Below are 18473 nucleotides of genomic sequence, written 5' to 3' on the forward strand. Positions count from 1 at the left end.
GCATTTTATTCTAAGCCACTGTGCCTTCAGGCAGAGAACCTCATTACAGTCCTATCTGTCCTCCCCAGGCTCTTCAGCCCACCACTGCCACCATCCCGCAGACCATGATGCCTCCTGCGATGCTCCTTCCATTAGGCCCCGGTGGTCACGTCAAGAAGGCTATGGCACACTGTCACCAAGCACAAACTAGGATTAGAAATCTCAGGATTCCATACTCACTGCTCTTCTTGCCTGTCTGTCACATTATGGAGCTTGCTAGCAAGGACTCAAATATATTATTTATGGTCTGCTCTTGAGCTTGGACAACTGCATAAAATGTGTGTGCGCGGGCGTATATGAGTTTATGTTCAGGTTTTGTGTTCAAGTGCTGCTGCACTCTTACTTCTTGACAATTTACAAAGGTGTCATTCAGAATATTTAAATGAAGTTTTTTTTTACAAAACAGCTGTAAAGACAGTCAAGCCTAGATTCTGTAACTGGCACAGTGCTACTTTTTATTATGTTATAACTTGTAATCTTGTTCATGTAAAGAAATGCAACAAGTAAAACATGTGTGGTGTAATTAGATGATTTGTCATTACATCACATGCCCAATCATTAGATTAGATTAGATTAGATTAGACCAGAGCAATGCTTTATTGTCACTGTGCAATGCACTGATAGAAAGCCAATTAAATGTAGTTAGCACAGAAACAGAAGAGCAAAAGAAAGAACAGAAGTTCATACAGTAGAATTAAAGCACTGGTGTATGGAATTAAAGTGCTGCAACATGTGTAGTGCTATAACTTACAGTATACATGTATGTATATGTTTATATGTATATATTTGATGTGATTGTTTTTATGTGAGGTATACAAATGTCAGGTGACTTCTGCTACATGTAAATTTTCCCACGTTGACAAATCAATATATCTATCTATATAGGCTGTTTTATGTACAATGTAACTACAGTATTTGCAGCTGGATGTGCATGTGATATCATCAGAGGGCAGAATAACTTCAGAGGTTCACACAGCAAGTGCACTGGTCAATATATGGAGTTTAGCAGGGTCACAGTCTCAGGAAAAACCTCTTCCCGAGCCCGCTTGTGCTGGAGCGGCGGCTCCTGTAGAGCTCATCAGATGGAAGACAATTAAAAAGTAGATATGTGGGAGATCCTTGATAAAGCTTTTTGCCTTGACAAGAGAGGTTTTTTGATAAATGTTCTCAGTGGTTGGCAAATAGATGCCAGTGATCTGCTGGGCAGTTTTCACCACCCAGTGCAGTGCTTTTGCTTTTTTTTTTGCAAGTGCAATTGCTATACTACACTGAGATGCAGCTGGTGAGAATACTCTTGTTAGAACAGCAGCAGAGGTCCATTAGTATCCTAGGAGACAGATGAGCTTTCTTAAAGCTCCTCAGGAAGTGAAGACACTGATGTGCTTTTTTGATCAGAGTAGGGTAGTTCAGAGGCCAGGGGAAATCACTGGAGTTGTGGATTCCAACAAAGATTTATACACTTTCTACTGCATAAGCACTGATGTAGATATGGATGTGTGCATTGGCTAATGGTTCACATGAATTCCATAATGATCACCTTTATCTACTTCTCAGCTACATGCTGAACCTCATCCCTGTAAGCAGTCTTGTTGTCTCCCTCATCAGTCATATCTCTGTGCTGTCTGAAGTTAACTATGATGTCGGAGTCATAAATAATAGTGCAATTATGGGTGAAGAGCAAGTAGACAAGAGAGCTCAGCAACCATCCTCGTGGCACCCTATTATTCGAGGTGAGAAGGGAAGAGGAGAAGTTGGCTAGCCATAATTAGATTCAAGTTACAGACTGATGCCATATGTTGTATGTGAGGATGCAAAAGAAGACTCTCAGGCAGAGGTAGTAAAACAGAAAATGTTTTATTGAGGCTGGTGACCAGAATGCAAAAACCATCAAACAAACACAGAATAAAAAGGAAAACTGAAAACGTGGGACGGTCACTGTAATTCTGCACCTGTGGAGTTGGGAGACACAAAGGATAGATGAACAGACGCTCTGATAAAGGGCAATGGGCAACTGAGATGATACATACACAGGGTGGTGATTAGAGGAAGTGGAAACAGCTGCGGCGAATAAGACACAAGTGAATCAAATCACAGCAGACGGGACAAAAGAGCTAAACTAAAACAGACCATGTCACAAAGCTCATGATAATGAGTTTGCTGTACTCAAATGGATTTCACAATTACAGCTCTCAGTCCAACAGAACAACTTTGTAATTTGGTGCAAATGGACTTTCACATCATGGATGTGCAAACAATCTGCAGCAACTGTGATACTATCATGTCAATTTATATATTTTATTAAAAATAAAAGCAGAAGAGTGAGAGCTTAACTGGGAAAACACAAACACATGAATAAAGTTAACACAGGATACTTGAGACAAGTGGATAGGACACTAATTCTGAGATAACTGGGAACTGAAAGCTAGAATAAATGCACTAAGAATACACAAAACATAAATAAACATTAAATAAACCAGGATTCAACATAACAGAATATTCAAATTAACACTAGAAAGTCCAAAAACACAGGGTCAAATGACCCATGGGAGCATGGAAATCAGCTGCTGAATTCAGATACTGAATTTTGAACTGTAATCAGTGATTAGGATTCTGACATAAATGTTGGGGCTGTCCAAATGGATAAGGGTAGAGTGATCTTCTGATCTGTTGGTGAAATGGGCAAATCTATGGGGTCTAAGCAATAGGAAAAAGGACTTTAGGTATAAAAGAGAGTCTTTCAAACCATTTTACAATGATAGGGAGGAATGCAACATGACAGAAATCATTAAGGGCTGCAGAGGAGGAGTATTTTAGCATGATGGTAGCAGATTTTAAGCTTAAGAGGATAATTAATGACAAGCCTGGGCTCGGTTTAGATGGAAATTTCATCTCTGTTTTATCTTGAAGTTTTCTGCTCATGGATCACACAATGTCTTCGGCAGAAAAGAGGCATAAACTATAGACAGAGTGGTGATTATCTAAGACTGGACACACGTCTTTGTTGCATCGGAGGGATGGTATAATTTTGTCAGTTCTGCCATTAACATTAGAATTACTAGTTGCCATGGTTACAGGTAAATTTGTTTAGCTCATTTTCTTTCATTTCATGTTAAGATAAAATTTGGGGTTGTTAATATGAATTATTCTGAACATGTGCTGAATATGAAACCCTCATTTTGTTTTTTAAGATAGCAAAAAGACAAAACACTGAATTTGAAAACCAAATGATTTTATTTTAAATCCATAAAAGCATACCACACACACACACACACACACACACACACACACACACCTACACACACACACACACACACACACACACACACATACACACACACACTAGATGTTATATTTGAAAAAATGACCACACGTGTGCTGAGCTCAGCCAGCCATCCTCTGTTTCACATGAGAGCCACGTGTTCCTTGCATGAGCAGTCCTTGGTGATAGCTGATATCATTACTACATTATTTACTGTATAAAAATATTTAATCCTCTGAAGATGGTGAGTTATTCCACAGCTTTCCAAGTTACTGAAAGTTGCATCATTGTGCTTCAGAAAAAAAAGAATTGTATAATTTATTAAGGTGACAAATATTGCTTGAACGGATTGTCAGCACATACGTGTATCATGAGTTTTGAAATGTAGGCAACTTCCCTTGACTCTTTGTTGCGTGCTAGGCCTTTAATAATTTAGTGGGGTGAGTCATTGCCGAACAAATCTTAAGTGACAAGACGGTGAAAAAAATTGAGCTTGGCACTGCACAATGACCACGTCTGCTTGACACAATGTGGGTTAATCACTGAGTCACCCTGAGGGAGGCGAAACAGAATTGCAGGCAGATAAAATAGATAAGACAATTGGACAACCCTCAGATGGTGACATGTGTGTGTGTCCATGTATGAGTAGGCAATATTAATACTATACAGATCTCGTGGAGCGGATGAGCACCCAGAATTCCCAAATCCACCCGATCATCATGAACCAGAGGGCCGTGGGGGCTTCTTTAGTTTGGGTTCAGTTCAGTTCAGTACATTTTCTAGATCAGGTTAGATTTGATTAAACAATTTAAATTCTATTAGGAATAAAGAAGAGAATCAAAAATGAATATGAGCTTCACCGTCATGAAATCCAAAACCACATTAAATTGAAGAGTCTCCTTTTAAAGCCTCATCACCTTTTGATAAACACTAATAAATTGATTTTACAAAACTGAATGATTTTTACTTAATTTCACTTAAGAGTAAGAGCCTTTCAACTCAGTAAGATTATATAACTGATTCCACTCATTGTAGAAACACTGATGTTTGGGATACTTTAGACTTAATCTTAATTATTTTTAATATTGGAATGTTTCTTTAAATATACACTGGATACACAAAAACTTTATACAGAGTTTCAGAGTAGTTAGTTAGTTACTTAGTTAGTTAGTTACACAGACAGACAGACATGGACCAGAGTGTTCATGACTTTTACCCACTATGTTGATGACTTTTACCCACTCAGGGACCCCAAACTTTACACGGTCTGGCACTTCATGGCTGAGTTGTGGTGGTTCCCAAACATTACCACCTGTGTTACAAAGTTTCACTCGAACAAAGTGAGGTCTTTAAATTGACCAGTTTTTCCATTTTCCCCCACAAATATTGTAAAGGCAGACTGCATGGCTAGGTGCTTGATTTTATACACCTGTGGCAACGGTACCAAAACCCCCTGATGTCAAAGAACGTGGCTAGTAGTTTTGTTCATATAGAAGTCAAAATCATTTAAGACATGATTTTTAAACATTTTGTGTTGCGTGGTTTGAAAGATTTATCACTGACAAGGATACCAGAAAATGAAATCAACTGAGGTTGATGATCCATTGCAAGTGCTTTCTCTGTTCTTGGTAGTTTGCTATAAAGTTGGTACACAAATTTATTAGCACAAAGCATGGATTGTAATATAATCTTGTAGCAAGTCCTCTAGCATGACCATTTTATTAAAAGCTCATGCTGTATCCAGTGCTAAACCTACTAAAAATCATCAACACATTCACATTGCCAGCATGTTAATTCAAGTAATGTGAGCATGTAGCACATGTACAGATAAAGGAAACAGCACGGCTGCCAACACTTGGCACTGAGGAACCATTCACTTTTTCCTGTATGGCTTAAAAGTATCTACTTTTTGGTATGTAATCAAAAACAGAGAGAAAGAACATTTTTAAAAAGTGAATCGGGATGGCAATTACTAAAATGCAATGCCATAAAACAAAATAGAAATGAGTTCAGTAATTGTCAGGGTTACTGAACTGAAGTTTTAACAGTGAAAACTTTGTTATGACTAAATTCTCTCACTGAAAAATTAATCTGAGCTGTTTTTCTCCTTCGCTCTGTCAGGTTCCCAGAGACTAGGTTCTAATTCAAGAGAATGAGGCCGACCCACAGATGCTCATCGCTATTACCCAGTGCCCAGTACATGTCCTGCCCTGCCTCAGGCCACTCAGAACTATGAAGACAAAAACACAGACATGGGTGATGTCTATTACATTTAATTTGACAACTAATTATTGCTAGTGCACAGTATTAACTATCAGATTAAATTTTAAAACTAATAGAGACATAGAATGATCAGATTCATTTTCCTTTAGCTCTTTTTGCCCCGAATCATTATCTGCCAGCAGGCTAAGTTTTCACAGGAGGAACCGACATTTATTTTACACAGACAGAGCAAATATAAGATTTTAATTAAACTCAAAGTAATTTTTCAGACACAGCCTCACTGCGTGTATATTTATTCATGAAAATCACTACTGCGCGGCTCAAATGTACTCATAATTTGGAAATTATAGTGACCATTTCTGCTAATTTGGATGGCATATATTTAAGTGGATTTGTGTATGATGTAGTAGATTTTTTTTTTTAGCCTTATGCATAACAATGAAGCAAAATGAAGCAGGAATGTCTGCTAAACGTCTGTGCAAGGACATTTCTCAATCAAGCAATCATACATTGGAAAAACAGAAAATGTTGTTTCGGGTAGCAGGTTGGATGTGCACTGGGCTGCAGCTGGAAAATGACATCCACATATTGAAAGTCTCTAGAAAGTACTTCCCTGGTACAAATTTCTGAGAATTTTCATTCCGTTTATGAAAAATTAATTTGTAATAACTATAGCGGTCCAATTTTTAAATCATAAAATCTAGGAATAACAATAAGTCATGTGCCAACCATTTAAAATTTTTCTCAAATTACTGATGAGACTCAAAATTATGCACCTAATCATGTGTATACCCTTTTTTTTGTCACTGGACTTTTTGATCATAACATTTTGGGAGGTACACCTTTTCAGCTGCTTGTTGATGCAACTATATAATCAATCTCATGGCAGCAACTTGCATTTAGACCTGGTCAAGGCAACCTGCTGAAATTCAAACAAAAAAAAAGAATCAGATTGGGGAAGAAATGTGATTTAAATGACACTGATCATTGTGTCGTTCTTGATGCCAGACAGGCTGGTCTGAGTTTTTTAGAAATTGCTGATCTACTGGGATTTTCCCTCAAAGTTTCGAGTGTTTACACAGACGTCCAAAAAAGAGAAACTCTTGCATGAGCGGAAGTTCTCTGTGTAAAAATGCATTGTTGATGCCAGAGGTCAAAGGACACTGGCCAGACTGCTTCCACGTGATAGGAAGACAACAGTAACTCAAATAGTCACTCGCTATAACCAAGGTAACTTGAGGCAAACAGGCTGCAGCAGCAGAAGATTACACTGGGCGCCACTCCTGTCAGCTCAGAACTGAGAATACAATTTATGAGGGCTCACAAAAATTAAATAAACAGGAAACTGCAAACTATTGTCTGATCTGATAAATCTCCAATTCTGCTGTTGCATTTCTATAATAAGGTAAATATCATAAATATCATATAAGAATAACGTCATTCTGCCTTGTATTAACAATTTAGGATGCTTTGACAGATGTGATGGTATAGAAGATATTTTCTCGGGACACTTTGAGCCTCACAGTGCCTCATTTAAATTCCAGGGCCTAGCTGAGTATTGCTGCTCACCATATCCATCCTATTATCACCACAGTGTTTCTATCTTCTGATGTCTGCTTTCAACGGGACGATGCAGTATATTACAAAGCTCAAATGTTCTAAAAGGAGTTTATTGAACATAATAAAGTACTAAAAGGCCTCCACAGTCACCAAAACTTAAGCCAATAAAGCACGTCTGGGGTGTGGTGAAGCTGGAGATTTGCATCTTGGATGTACATCAGCTACATAGACTACTCTGGACCGTATTTCCTTCACCTTATTAAATATATGTCCACATTAATTAAATTAAGTTATGAGGGAAAAGGTTGTCCACCCTGATACTAGCGAGGTGTAACTGACCAATGAGTGTAGGCAAAAGCAGTTATATGTGTGTTCTCATTGTTGCCTGACAAATTCTTCTGGGACTGCAGATGTCAACTCGATCTCCGCAGCAGGTAAAACCATCCACGCAGCAACACCCAGCCAACAGCCAATTAACACGGTCTACTAGTGATGTCATTGGGGCCTTTTGAAACAGCATGAATGACAAAGAGGTGACAACAGCAAGCATCACAATAATTGTGATGAGAAGGGTACTGATTGGGGCCACTGCTTGTGATTATGGCGCAGTTGATTGTGGATGGCTGAATAGATGAGTTCATCAGAAGCTTTAGATCTGTGTAATGTTTTGTCTTTGTTCTTTTTACAAAGGACAACAGTGCTGCCGAGGCAGAAGAAGAGAAGAAGGGAAGGTGATTATTAATGCTTTCACCAGCTGTGTTTTGTAATGGGCAACAAAGATGATGATTTCATCTTTATGTTTGATGTTTACTTATTTATTGCAAATATATACATTAGATTTTTTTATGAAAGATAAAATCTGATAATAAGCTTTTTTTCTTTTCTTTTTTTACTTCTTTGTTCAACTTACACTACCCAAATTATCCAGTAGGTAGCAGCAACACATGGTGACATCTATCACGGAAGCACGACGAGAAACAGACAACAAGCAAGATGCTTCAAGCATCAGTGGTGACTCTGCATGCTTAAAGCATCTATACCATGAGAGACATTAGGAGAAGCACCTCTCGCAGCGTGCCACTGTTTGATCTTCTCTTATTGACACAGTAATGACTATTTCTTCTGTTAATGACAGGAAACATTGTCCATGTAGATGAAAATAGTTTTCATTCAAATTTTGGGCATGTTAAAAAATAAGAAAGTAGGCAAGAAAACAGGCAAGGTCAAGTTTAATCCCCATCCCACACATGAGTTAAGACAGTTGGACCCAAATCTTAAAGTTCACATTAACCTACTTGCAGCAGCAGATAGGGTAAATTTGCCAAATACAGAAAGGACCTTGCAGCCGAGACGGCTGAGGCACAGGAAAAAATCTCAGTGTCAATTTAATGGATTTGTCTCTGACAACGCACGCCATCTCAATTTTCACATTCCTTGGCACCAGCTGAAAATTGTTTCGAGGTTCGAAACCTTCGTTCATTTGGAGTTTGAAATCTCGATTGTGCTGTCACAGCGCTGAGTAGTTAGCACAGTGTTTCAGCAGCAGTGTGGGAGGGTGATTTAAAAGATAGAGACTGAAGCCAGCACACCCAGATCTCAGATAAAACACTAGGATTAAGAGCTCAAATGGGAAGAGCGTGCCTTCGTGGCTGTCTCTCGCCTGTCTCCAGGGCAATGCGAATGTTTACCCAGCTATTAATATCAAACCACCACGCGTTGCCTATCACACGGAGACAATGAGTCAGAAGGGGTTAAAGAGACAAATATAACCAGCGGAGGAATTAAGTTTTATTGGAAAAGGGCAGCTAATGCCAGGAGTAATAATTGATAAGTTAGACTGAGTAAATTGTACATAGAGATATAGTGGAGATGGGGTGAGGCAGTACTTCTATTTCAGCTGTGCACACTAAGAGCGGATGAGTGCATTCTGTGATTGAGAACAAACACATGAAAGATAAATGAGGGATGTAAAGTGGGGTCTGTTTTAAAGGGTGGAGGGCACAGTGAAAATGCATTCTTATCTAAATTATAGTTGACAGATCCCCAGCTGTTTATGCATCTTTGTCTCATAACTGTGCCTCCCAAAATGCATGTTTTCATAATGCAAGTGATCCTTTGTTCTGTTACCGGAACAAGTCATGGTTTGGGCTCTAACCTCTGGTTGCTGCATGCATATTTATTTGCATATTTATATTTATTTTCTCCCTTTCTTCCACCCACAACCAACTGACCTCAGGAACCAATACATTTTCATCCATTCTCATATATTGTTCGGTTTACATAGTGGTAAACCTGCAGGTCATTGTAGAGTTATTGATGTCCCTCCCGAATCCTTGGAAAAACAATCTACTCTATATTAGGCTTTAATCATTTGCTATTTTGTATTCTTTCATGTTGTACCACAAATAAAATGTAATCAAATTAAGTTTATGTTGCACTTCAGGCATCAACCATAAAGACAGAGACGTGATGAGTAGTTCACCTTTTATTAGTAAAAATAATAGATGTCTAACAAAATATTACAGCATTGTTGCACACAATTCAGATTCATTTACATGACCACAGGTATTCTAAGCTATAACGGTATCTGTTCCTCTATCAGATATAAATATGAGCTGCCGCTCGACTAAAAAGGCAGATCAGTTAATGCACATTAAAAAAAAAGGTTATTGGTTTTCCTAAGTTACTGTGATTAGACGTGCCAACACTCACACAGAGAGGGACACACACATATCTACAGCTGCAGCATTTGATCTTGCCAGTGCATTCTGTACCCTTCACACAGATGAAAGACTGGCAGGCAGTCCTGGAGGCTGACCAGCTCTATGGCATGTTTCCTCATCCCTCAGCCCTCCATTTCCCCTCTGATTCTTCCCTTCTCTTCCCATCCTTTGTTATACTTTACCATCTATTTATTTATTCTGAACACTTTCATTTACACCATAAAGACTGTACTTTCCAATACGCAAAGAAAGGGCAAAAGAAATGGTTAAGGTGCACCAGTGCATACAAATATTAGGTCACACTGAACGATTAACAGATATGTTGAGGCCAGCTGGCCAGCACATACAGAGATTGGCCTTGGCACAGCTAAGAGAACACCTTGCTTCCCTGTCCCAATGCAAACATCTTCTCATAACCATTTCTAATACCAATCACTATAAAATGCCAACAATGACAAGATATGAGATTTAGAGTGCTAAACTTCTACAGTATGGTGTCACTAGAGGTAAATCTATATACATCTTGTCATAATGTTTCCAGACACACTCTGCTTATTGAATATTCTTTCCCATCTGTCATCCTTCTCGTCTCTCCCTAGCATCCCCTCTTTTTCTTTTGTCCTTTTGTTTTTCACCCTCTCTGGGCCTCCTGAGACATGGAGCGTCCCAGGGCTTTGGGTGCTTTGGCAAACTCCATGAGGGTCGGCTTGACTGGAGGGAGATCTCTGGTGATTTCATCCACCGTCCTCTTGCTGGGACACACTCCATCTGGAGTGGGAAATGGCTGCAGGTCCTCCAATGTGTGTGGAGCTCCACGTCCGAGCCTGACGCCCAGCTCTGCGGGGGTAAAGATGGGCAAGGGGAGGGTGTTTCTCTTTGGAAGCAACTGGTGCTCCCTGACCCCTCTTTCCACCGTGCCCACCCTAAAGACACCAGAGGGACACTTCTGTGTCAGTGAACGTGCCTGCCACTGCCGGGACAGAGTCTCCCTACGAGAAGTGTCGTTCATGTTCATGGTCTGCCTGTGGGCATCAAAGAAAAGTTGAAGTTAGAAACTACTGATGGCCTTATTGTAATTTACCTTCCCAATTAACATTTAACTGCTTTTCACTATGAGAATAATTTTCAAGTCAATCTTCATCCATATTTTATGAGAGTAAGAAAAGTTTGAAATTACAGCCTAGTGAATGTTTTCCTCTCATTTAAAAGCAACTTATCATATTATAGGGTCTTACCTATAATAAGACATGATCTCATTGGTCCTACCTGTCTTGGGGTTGAGTCTTGAGACTAACGCTGTGCCAGTCAGCAGTATAGCTCTCCCTCTGAGCCCTGTTCTCTTCCCTCACACTGCAGCTCAGCTCAGCTCCCACCAGCACACCATTGCTCTTCTCCAGCACGGTACAGATTGGCATCTTCTCAGGTGCAGATAGATTTATCGCCTTGAGTGGGTCTTGTTGATCAGTCCTAAGGTAACAGGAAACAGTGATGCTTCAGTCGGCTTTACTTCTACTCTTCCACTATCTCTGTCCTTCTTAGTGCTGTCTATGTCCAGGCTTAGGACTGTCCACAGCTTTTATAGATGCTCTGTTTCTATTTTGGATTCATGTTGTCACTCTACAATCAGTGTGCTTGGACATCTGACACCAAGTCCTCCGTGCCTCATTCCCTGACAGCTGGAAGTTTCCCTGCAGTGGGGTTCAGGGGAAATACGGCTGAAAACCCCCTGATTCTCAAATTGAATACTGGGCCAGCTCTTGTAATCAGTCAGCCCAACTGTTTCCCCTTCACTTGTGATCACAGAGGGGGAAATATTACAGAAACTGTGGATGGAATAATGTAAACATGTACACAGGCAGAGACAAATGGTTTAGACTTAGCAGAGGAATCTTAATAAGATTATAGCCATGATATACACAAAGCAGCAAAGGAGAGCCAAGCGAAGCCAACCTTGTAGAGCCAGAAACTTCAGTAACTCAAATGTCAATTTGAGTTAGGCTCCAAGAGTTGAATGTTACAAGAGCAAACTTCAAACCATTTGAATTTTATAACCTTTTAAAGTTCATACAATTGGGGTGCGGCAGATTTAACTGACAGGTGACAGAGCTGTATCAATTAGCAATCTGTCAGGCTTCACTCCATCCGAGAAGATTGTACTTTTTTTTTGTGAAACTCATAATATTTGTTTTTAACTTTAACTTTTAAATTATTGCAGGACATATTTTATGATGTTGCCGTGTCTGACACCTCATGACTTCAAATCAAGTTGTGTAGAAACGTCTTGAGCTACCCCTTATATCTTTATATTTTTCTTTCAGTAACAAAAGTTGTAATTTTTTAAAGCAGTCTTGAGCAACAGTTTTTTCTTTTTCCCACTAATTTTCAGTCCAGTTCTTTCTTTTTTTCTTTTTTGTAAACAGTTACTTAAAAAGCCATCACGTGACCCGACGGTTTTAGCTAATTATAGGCCAATTTTCAACTTTCCTTTCATCTAAAAAAAATCTTGAAAAAGTAGATGTAAAACAGCTTACTGATAATCTGCAGAGGGATGGTTTATTTGAAGAGTTTCAGTCAGGTTTCAGTCAGAAAAAGCTTTAGTAAAGGTTACAAATGATCATCTTAAAGCCTCTGACAGTGGACTCATCTCTGTGCTCTGTCATGGTTTGGGGGATTTTGTCAGAGTAGATGGATGCAACCCTCAGATTTTGATTCACAATGCAGTTCTATCTGGCGTGTTAAGTGTTTGACTGCTTCATTTTTCAGCATGACATGATCCCAAACACACTCCCAATGGAGGAAAAGAATATATATATGGAAAAACACAATGGAGCACTATTAGTCATGGATTGAAACCCGTATTTCTAAAGATTACTGAAGAATTTCTGAAGAAATTACAAAAGCTTGCCTACCAGCATTCAGGTTAAAGAATAAAGGTGGCCATACCAAGCTAACTTCTGCAGTCTAATTTGATGATTGGCAGCACACGCCATCTCTTGGATCAAAATTCATGAGTAATTTGCTTGCTTATAACGTAAGATAAACAAGCAAATGCCTGACTAAATATTTATAACAACATGTGAAAATTATCTAAAGTTTGTGTTAACCACAATATTTTAGACATGAAGCCAAAAAACATCAAAATGAGAACCAGGATAAAGAAATGCAAAATTATTTCCATGCTTTTGGACAGCATTTGTCAAGCTAGCTGACAAATTAGCATTTCACACACTTGCCTAAATATTGTCACCTCTGGTTCCAAAAAACAAAAATAACACAGAAGCTATAGAGGGTGTAAAATGTGAGTTCACAAACCACATTATGTCACAGTGGCAACATCCATCTTTTATATACAGTCAGTTGTGAGAAAAATGGTGAAAAAGCCATACAAGTTTATGTAGCAGTGTCATTTTTTCATGCTGGTTTTTTTTTTATTCATAATACAGCTTTGAATAAGTTTATACCCCCGCCAGGCTTCATGACAACATCATACCCCCTCATTAGATGCCATTACACTGCGCTGTCTCACAGTAGCAGTGAGAGCTCAGTCTCCAGTGATTCATTACCTCAGTGAAAGAGCACCATGCAGGCCATAATCAACTCGGGTTACAGACTGTGAAACACACACACACGCTCACACTCACCTCTGACAGTTATCTGCTGGTCTGATGTTACTACCGATTCCTGTTTCTGACTCACTAGTCCACATCAGGTACTGATATCATCATATACCAGATATCATATACCTCAGACACAGCATAAAATATAATCATCCCAAGCAAAAGAAGCCTGATGTGTTAATCGATTTTTTATTTTCTTTTGAGGTTTTTGCTGTACTGTGCCAGATTGTCTGAAAAACAAATATGATCATAACTTTGTGATTCTTTGAGTCTATTTCTTGACTTTGGGTAAATTAATGCTATTCCTCACCACTGACTCTTCATTTCGTGCATATTTAAGGCAACAGTTAAAGGCTAACATCCATTTGCTTGCAAATTCCAAAAATATTTCACTTTTCTTTTAACAATCTCCCAGCAGGCTGCCAGTACATATGCAACAGTGTCATATGAGTGTCATACTGAGGAAAGAAAACGATAAGCATCTCCTGGGTCATTGATTCAGTCATGTTATGACACCATGACAACCTTGAATGCCATTTCAGAAACCCAGTAAGTCACCATGCAACTCCTTCTGTGTTGAAGTCATGTCTTATTAGAAGCTACTTTATGTGAAGCAGTCAGTCGTAATACACAGAGTGACAATTTAAATTTGTGCTGTCTATTTATTTGTACACTCACAAGCCAAAATCCAAGAGGCCATCAGATAGCCCTTTCCTAGCTGTTTTCGGGTGAGTCACGCTATGCAAATGGAGCCAGGGGTGTGTGTATAGTTTGTAAAGGTGAGCAGTGATGAGGTTAGGTCTGTCACAGTGATCACCCCCCACCGTCCTCGTCTGTCCACCCGCACAAGGCCTGGCTCGGCCGGGAAGAACTTTGTGTTGCATAAGAGCACCGCCACAGCTGCTGCAAAGTGACATTTAAATGAGCTGTCACCGCGAAAGAGATAGGGAGTAGGTGGGAAAACAGAAAGAGAAGGGCAATTGCAGGATAAAGCCAAGGCCTGTCAGGAGGTGGTAAATATGGCAAAATATTGTGAGAGGGGAACTTTAAGTCGGATTTATTTGTAACACAAAAATGACTTTGGGAGGACAGAGGAACAGGTCAACCTGACACTTGGACTTGATAATAAGAAGGGATCTGGCTTTGTATTAATTCCTGCACACAGTATCAACTTTTGTGCTTAATAACTCAGTTGTTACCAGTTATTTGTGTATCTGTGCGCCATTGTACCATCGGGCTGGTGCCGTGTTCAAACATGTGCCCTCGACAGTGTATTGCTCTCTCTTACATAACAATAACAAATAGCTGACTACCAAAACACCATTATCACCATCCATCTTGCAACCCGGCCTGGTCTCACTGGGACGGTCAGACGCTGGACATGCCGCCTCGGAACAGGAACAGAGTCCAAGCCAGCCATGGATGCACAGCTGACGGGCCACGTGAGAGTATACAGACAGACGAAGAAGATTCTTGTGTTCCACTTCAAAAGACTGTTGCTCCCATGCCACAGTTTCCATTGCTCAGTACACTTAACTGAACGTAATTTTAAATATCATTGAAAATTAGAGTCTAGTTCACTCGTTTGAATTTATGTAACTTTATGAATCGCAAGCAACCTGACATGAGAAAGATGCATGTGGCATTACATAAAACAGGCTTTAGGCTGGAACTTTATTTCAAGGTAACTTCACACCAAAACACAAACTATCGCATACTTGTATAAATCTTTCACATTTTCAGCAAATTGCTGAACAGGAAAAACATCCTTCCATCTCAGTCACGCAAACAACCAACTTAAAAATTCAACTTACAGTACTCGCATTGCATTTCTTTTTGCTATTCTTCAAATATTTTGAACCACATACAGATTCTAATGAGTTAAAGCAGTGATTATGCAAACACTCTTTCCTGTAAAACCTTTAGAGGAAAGTCTGACATCAGATCGGTGTGCTATTTATTCCGCGTTCTTACTGATCATATGATTGAATGAAATGAGTGCTGATAATCATAGGACAGAACTATAAAGAAGCATTGCTCAGAAGAACATAGTTACCCTGAAGGTTCGCAACACATGAACAATGAACCGCCTACAACCCTGATAACACTCTTTGGTGGAGAGAAAAAAACACAGTTAATACTCATCCGTGGGATTCATTTCAAAATCTGCAAATCTCCTTTTAGAGTTTGGCCAGACTAAAGAAAAAAGAGTCAAGCTAAATGAGAGAGGGGAATATTTCAGCCTAGAACTTCCAAAAAGCAGCAACAACACTGTATGAGGCAGCAAACACTTGAATAAGAGCTATGCAAAGCTGTCAACCAGGTCTCCAGGGTTGATGACTACTGCCCCCTGCTTTATGTCTCTTATTACTGCAGCCCATAGATCGTGGGCTCAGTCACTCAAGTTTTCATCATCTTTTTCGCTCTGCTCCTCATCTTCCCCTCCCCCGTTCATGGCCCCTATCCTGGCCAGCAGCAGCGGCAGGTTTACGGAGAGACCCGGCGTCTCGTCCTCGTCAGAGTCATCCTTTGGAGGGTAGAAGCGTTTTGCCTTTGCCACAAAATCGTCAGCTATGTCTAGGTACAGGAGACGATCCTGTAAATAAGGAGAAAAACAACAGGCTGAGGCAAAAGAACGAAACCAAATATGAACACAGACAGAAAAAAGGGTGGGATTTTTGTTGTCTCTGTAATATGCCAACCTTTCTTTGTGATGATGCAAAGCTGAATGAAATCTGAGTTGTTGTTTTTTTAAAAAAAAAGCCAGATTAAATTGCAGCTTCCTACTCTTTTGATGTCACAACTTAAATAAAACTGATATTATTTGGACTAAACCACTTAACCCATCTTAACTCATTAAAATCTACACTATAATGAGAGCTGGACAGCCTTGGCAATCTATTAAAGAATAATATTGATCATATTTGCCCATGAATGATCCAGTTTATCTACTTGTGACTCGAACTAAACTTCACAGGGCTGTTTTCAAACCTTAATCAGGCAATAAGGCAATAGCAAAGTTAATCTGACTTAGTATGAAGTCAAAGTTCAGTGATGGTGCACTTCCCACCAGCAAGCCCCGTTTTCTCACCAGGATGAAAAGATATCTTTCTGGTGGTGGTTCTTTGTTGCTGTTGAAGATGGAGGTCTCAGAGTGAAGTATGTGAAGGAGGGCACGTGCTCTCGGGGCGTTACGCATGCGCTCATTTGAGCCCCCAGCAGACACAGCCAGCAGAGAGTCTGCTTCTGCCATAAAACCTGGAAAATATGGCAGATAATCTCAGCATGGATTGGATTAATAATCTCTCAGACTATAGCACGTCTCATCAGTCAAGCCCCACCTAGATTTTCCAGGATTGTCTTCCATTTCTCTCTGACTTCTCTGCGCGTGTCTCTCATGGCCTCGATATCAACACTCAGACGACGATAGCCCTGGACAAGAAACGGAGAATAACCTCAAAAGGCATTTAAATTAACCGGATAATCAAATAACCTCCAAAAAGTACTCACAATGCAATGTAAAATTTGAACTGCAACTTATACAGTTATTTTAAAGCTATTTGTGTCAGATTTTCTTTTTTTTCCACCTTGAAAAAAAACACATTTTTGTTAGTCCCTGCCCCACATACCGTGGAGCCCATGCGGGTCTTCTGCCTGGCCTGCAGCAGAGAGTAGAGCACCCGGTCATCCTGTCTCTCCGAATGGCTGGGGTCTCCTGGCTCACTCCACAGGTTTGTTTCCTCATCTCGACGCTTCTGGACTTCACGGGTAAAATAGTCCAACGGATCCGCACTGTGCGGTCAGCCAACGCAGACAAGCAGAGACACAAGCTGTTAACACAAATTCAAACATTGGCTGTACGTGATATACATGATATGCTTGTCTGTGTCATCTTACGGTACTAAAGGCTGCTTTTCATCTTCTTCTTCATCATCATCAGCAACACAGCAGCAGCAGCAGAACTGCATGCAGAACCTGTTAAAGGCTGAACCCATCTATTAAGAACAGAGTCAGCTGGTAGTGGATGTTCACAGCGTCAGATAATCCAGAGAGAAGTGGTGTTTCAGTTCTTTCACAAGTGGAACGCCCTCTTGGATGCCAGAGGAGAATCTGCCACCGTCCCTGTGGGATGCTCTGTAGAGATTCTTTACAAAGCGGACCTTAGCCAAAACCTATATTTTGGCAAAGGAAAAAGCAGCTGTGACAACATTCAAGCCCTCCACTTATAAAAAGAACGAATAAAAATCATCATAAATAAGAACAAGTAGGAAAAAAAGCTACAAAATAAAGGTCACAGATCTAAAACTCTACCAAGTTTTTAGCTTCCCATTTTCCAGGATCTCACTGAAGCGCCAGATTGATGAGAGGTTTTCCCTCCAGATTATTGGCCTGATGGAAAAGTGCTCAGGCAGATGACGGCAGCCCAAGGACCGATGCTTCTCATCAGCTTTACATGGAGGACAACAAGAGCAGTGGGACGCTTGTTCTCTCATCGAATCAAAAAGAAACACAAATTCCCACACCCACATCCTCAGAAGACAGTCACAGCACAATCATGTGAGCTGCTTCATCTCTCAAGCAATGTGTTTTGCCCCAAGGACAGCAGATCTTTTCTGCGGCAGTAAGATTAATTACACTCCGTATCAAGTCTGCAGCTGCAGTGTCGATTCAGGGATTATGCAACTGGATTATTTAGCCTTACTTAACCGTGTTCTGTGTTTAAATAACAATTTTCTTTGGGGAGTTTCAGTTTATTTTTGAAAACTTGAACTTGAAAACTTTTGAAAACGCTTGCTTATGTTTGATTAAGTCACACAGAGAACAGTGACCTCTGGCAAAGTTCTGTGAGTGCTGCAATGAATATCATGCAAGGCTGCAGACACAGGGCATATTGTTCATAACATAAGCACCCACAGAGAAACATATGGGTAGAGGCTACTCTTGTATGGATGGATGGATGGATGCAGGGATGGATGGGTAGATAGATAACTACAAGGGTATCTATCTACCTTTGTTAAAAAATATATTCAAAAATAAGAGCACAAGATTTAT

The 18473-nt window shown here is 40.0% G+C and overlaps 2 protein-coding genes across 2 annotated transcripts; both read right to left on the bottom strand.

Annotated features, from left to right (window-relative positions):
• Positions 1-9551: 9551 nt before the first annotated feature.
• On the bottom strand, positions 9552-11365 carry tcap (titin-cap (telethonin)). Its single transcript, XM_085158348.1, has 2 exons — positions 11071-11365; positions 9552-10826 (listed from the first exon to the last, which is right to left on the bottom strand). The coding sequence occupies exons 1-2, from the start codon at positions 11217-11219 to the stop codon at positions 10436-10438; spliced, it is 540 nt and encodes a 179-aa protein (XP_085014474.1). The 5' UTR covers positions 11220-11365; the 3' UTR covers positions 9552-10435.
• Positions 11366-13969: 2604 nt separating this feature from the next.
• Positions 13970-18468, bottom strand: LOC146519703 (melanoregulin). Its single transcript, XM_085158308.1, has 6 exons — positions 17733-18468; positions 17319-17593; positions 17051-17213; positions 16763-16853; positions 16513-16679; positions 13970-16017 (listed from the first exon to the last, which is right to left on the bottom strand). Exons 2-6 carry the CDS (start codon positions 17414-17416, stop codon positions 15814-15816), a joined length of 723 nt encoding a protein of 240 aa, XP_085014434.1. The 5' UTR covers positions 17417-17593; positions 17733-18468; the 3' UTR covers positions 13970-15813.
• Between the last annotated feature and the right edge of the window lie 5 nt (positions 18469-18473).

The sequence above is a fragment of the Neolamprologus multifasciatus genome, chromosome 4 (assembly GCF_963576455.1).
Source record: "Neolamprologus multifasciatus chromosome 4, fNeoMul1.2, whole genome shotgun sequence".
Classification (NCBI taxonomy): Eukaryota; Metazoa; Chordata; class Actinopteri; order Cichliformes; family Cichlidae; genus Neolamprologus; species Neolamprologus multifasciatus.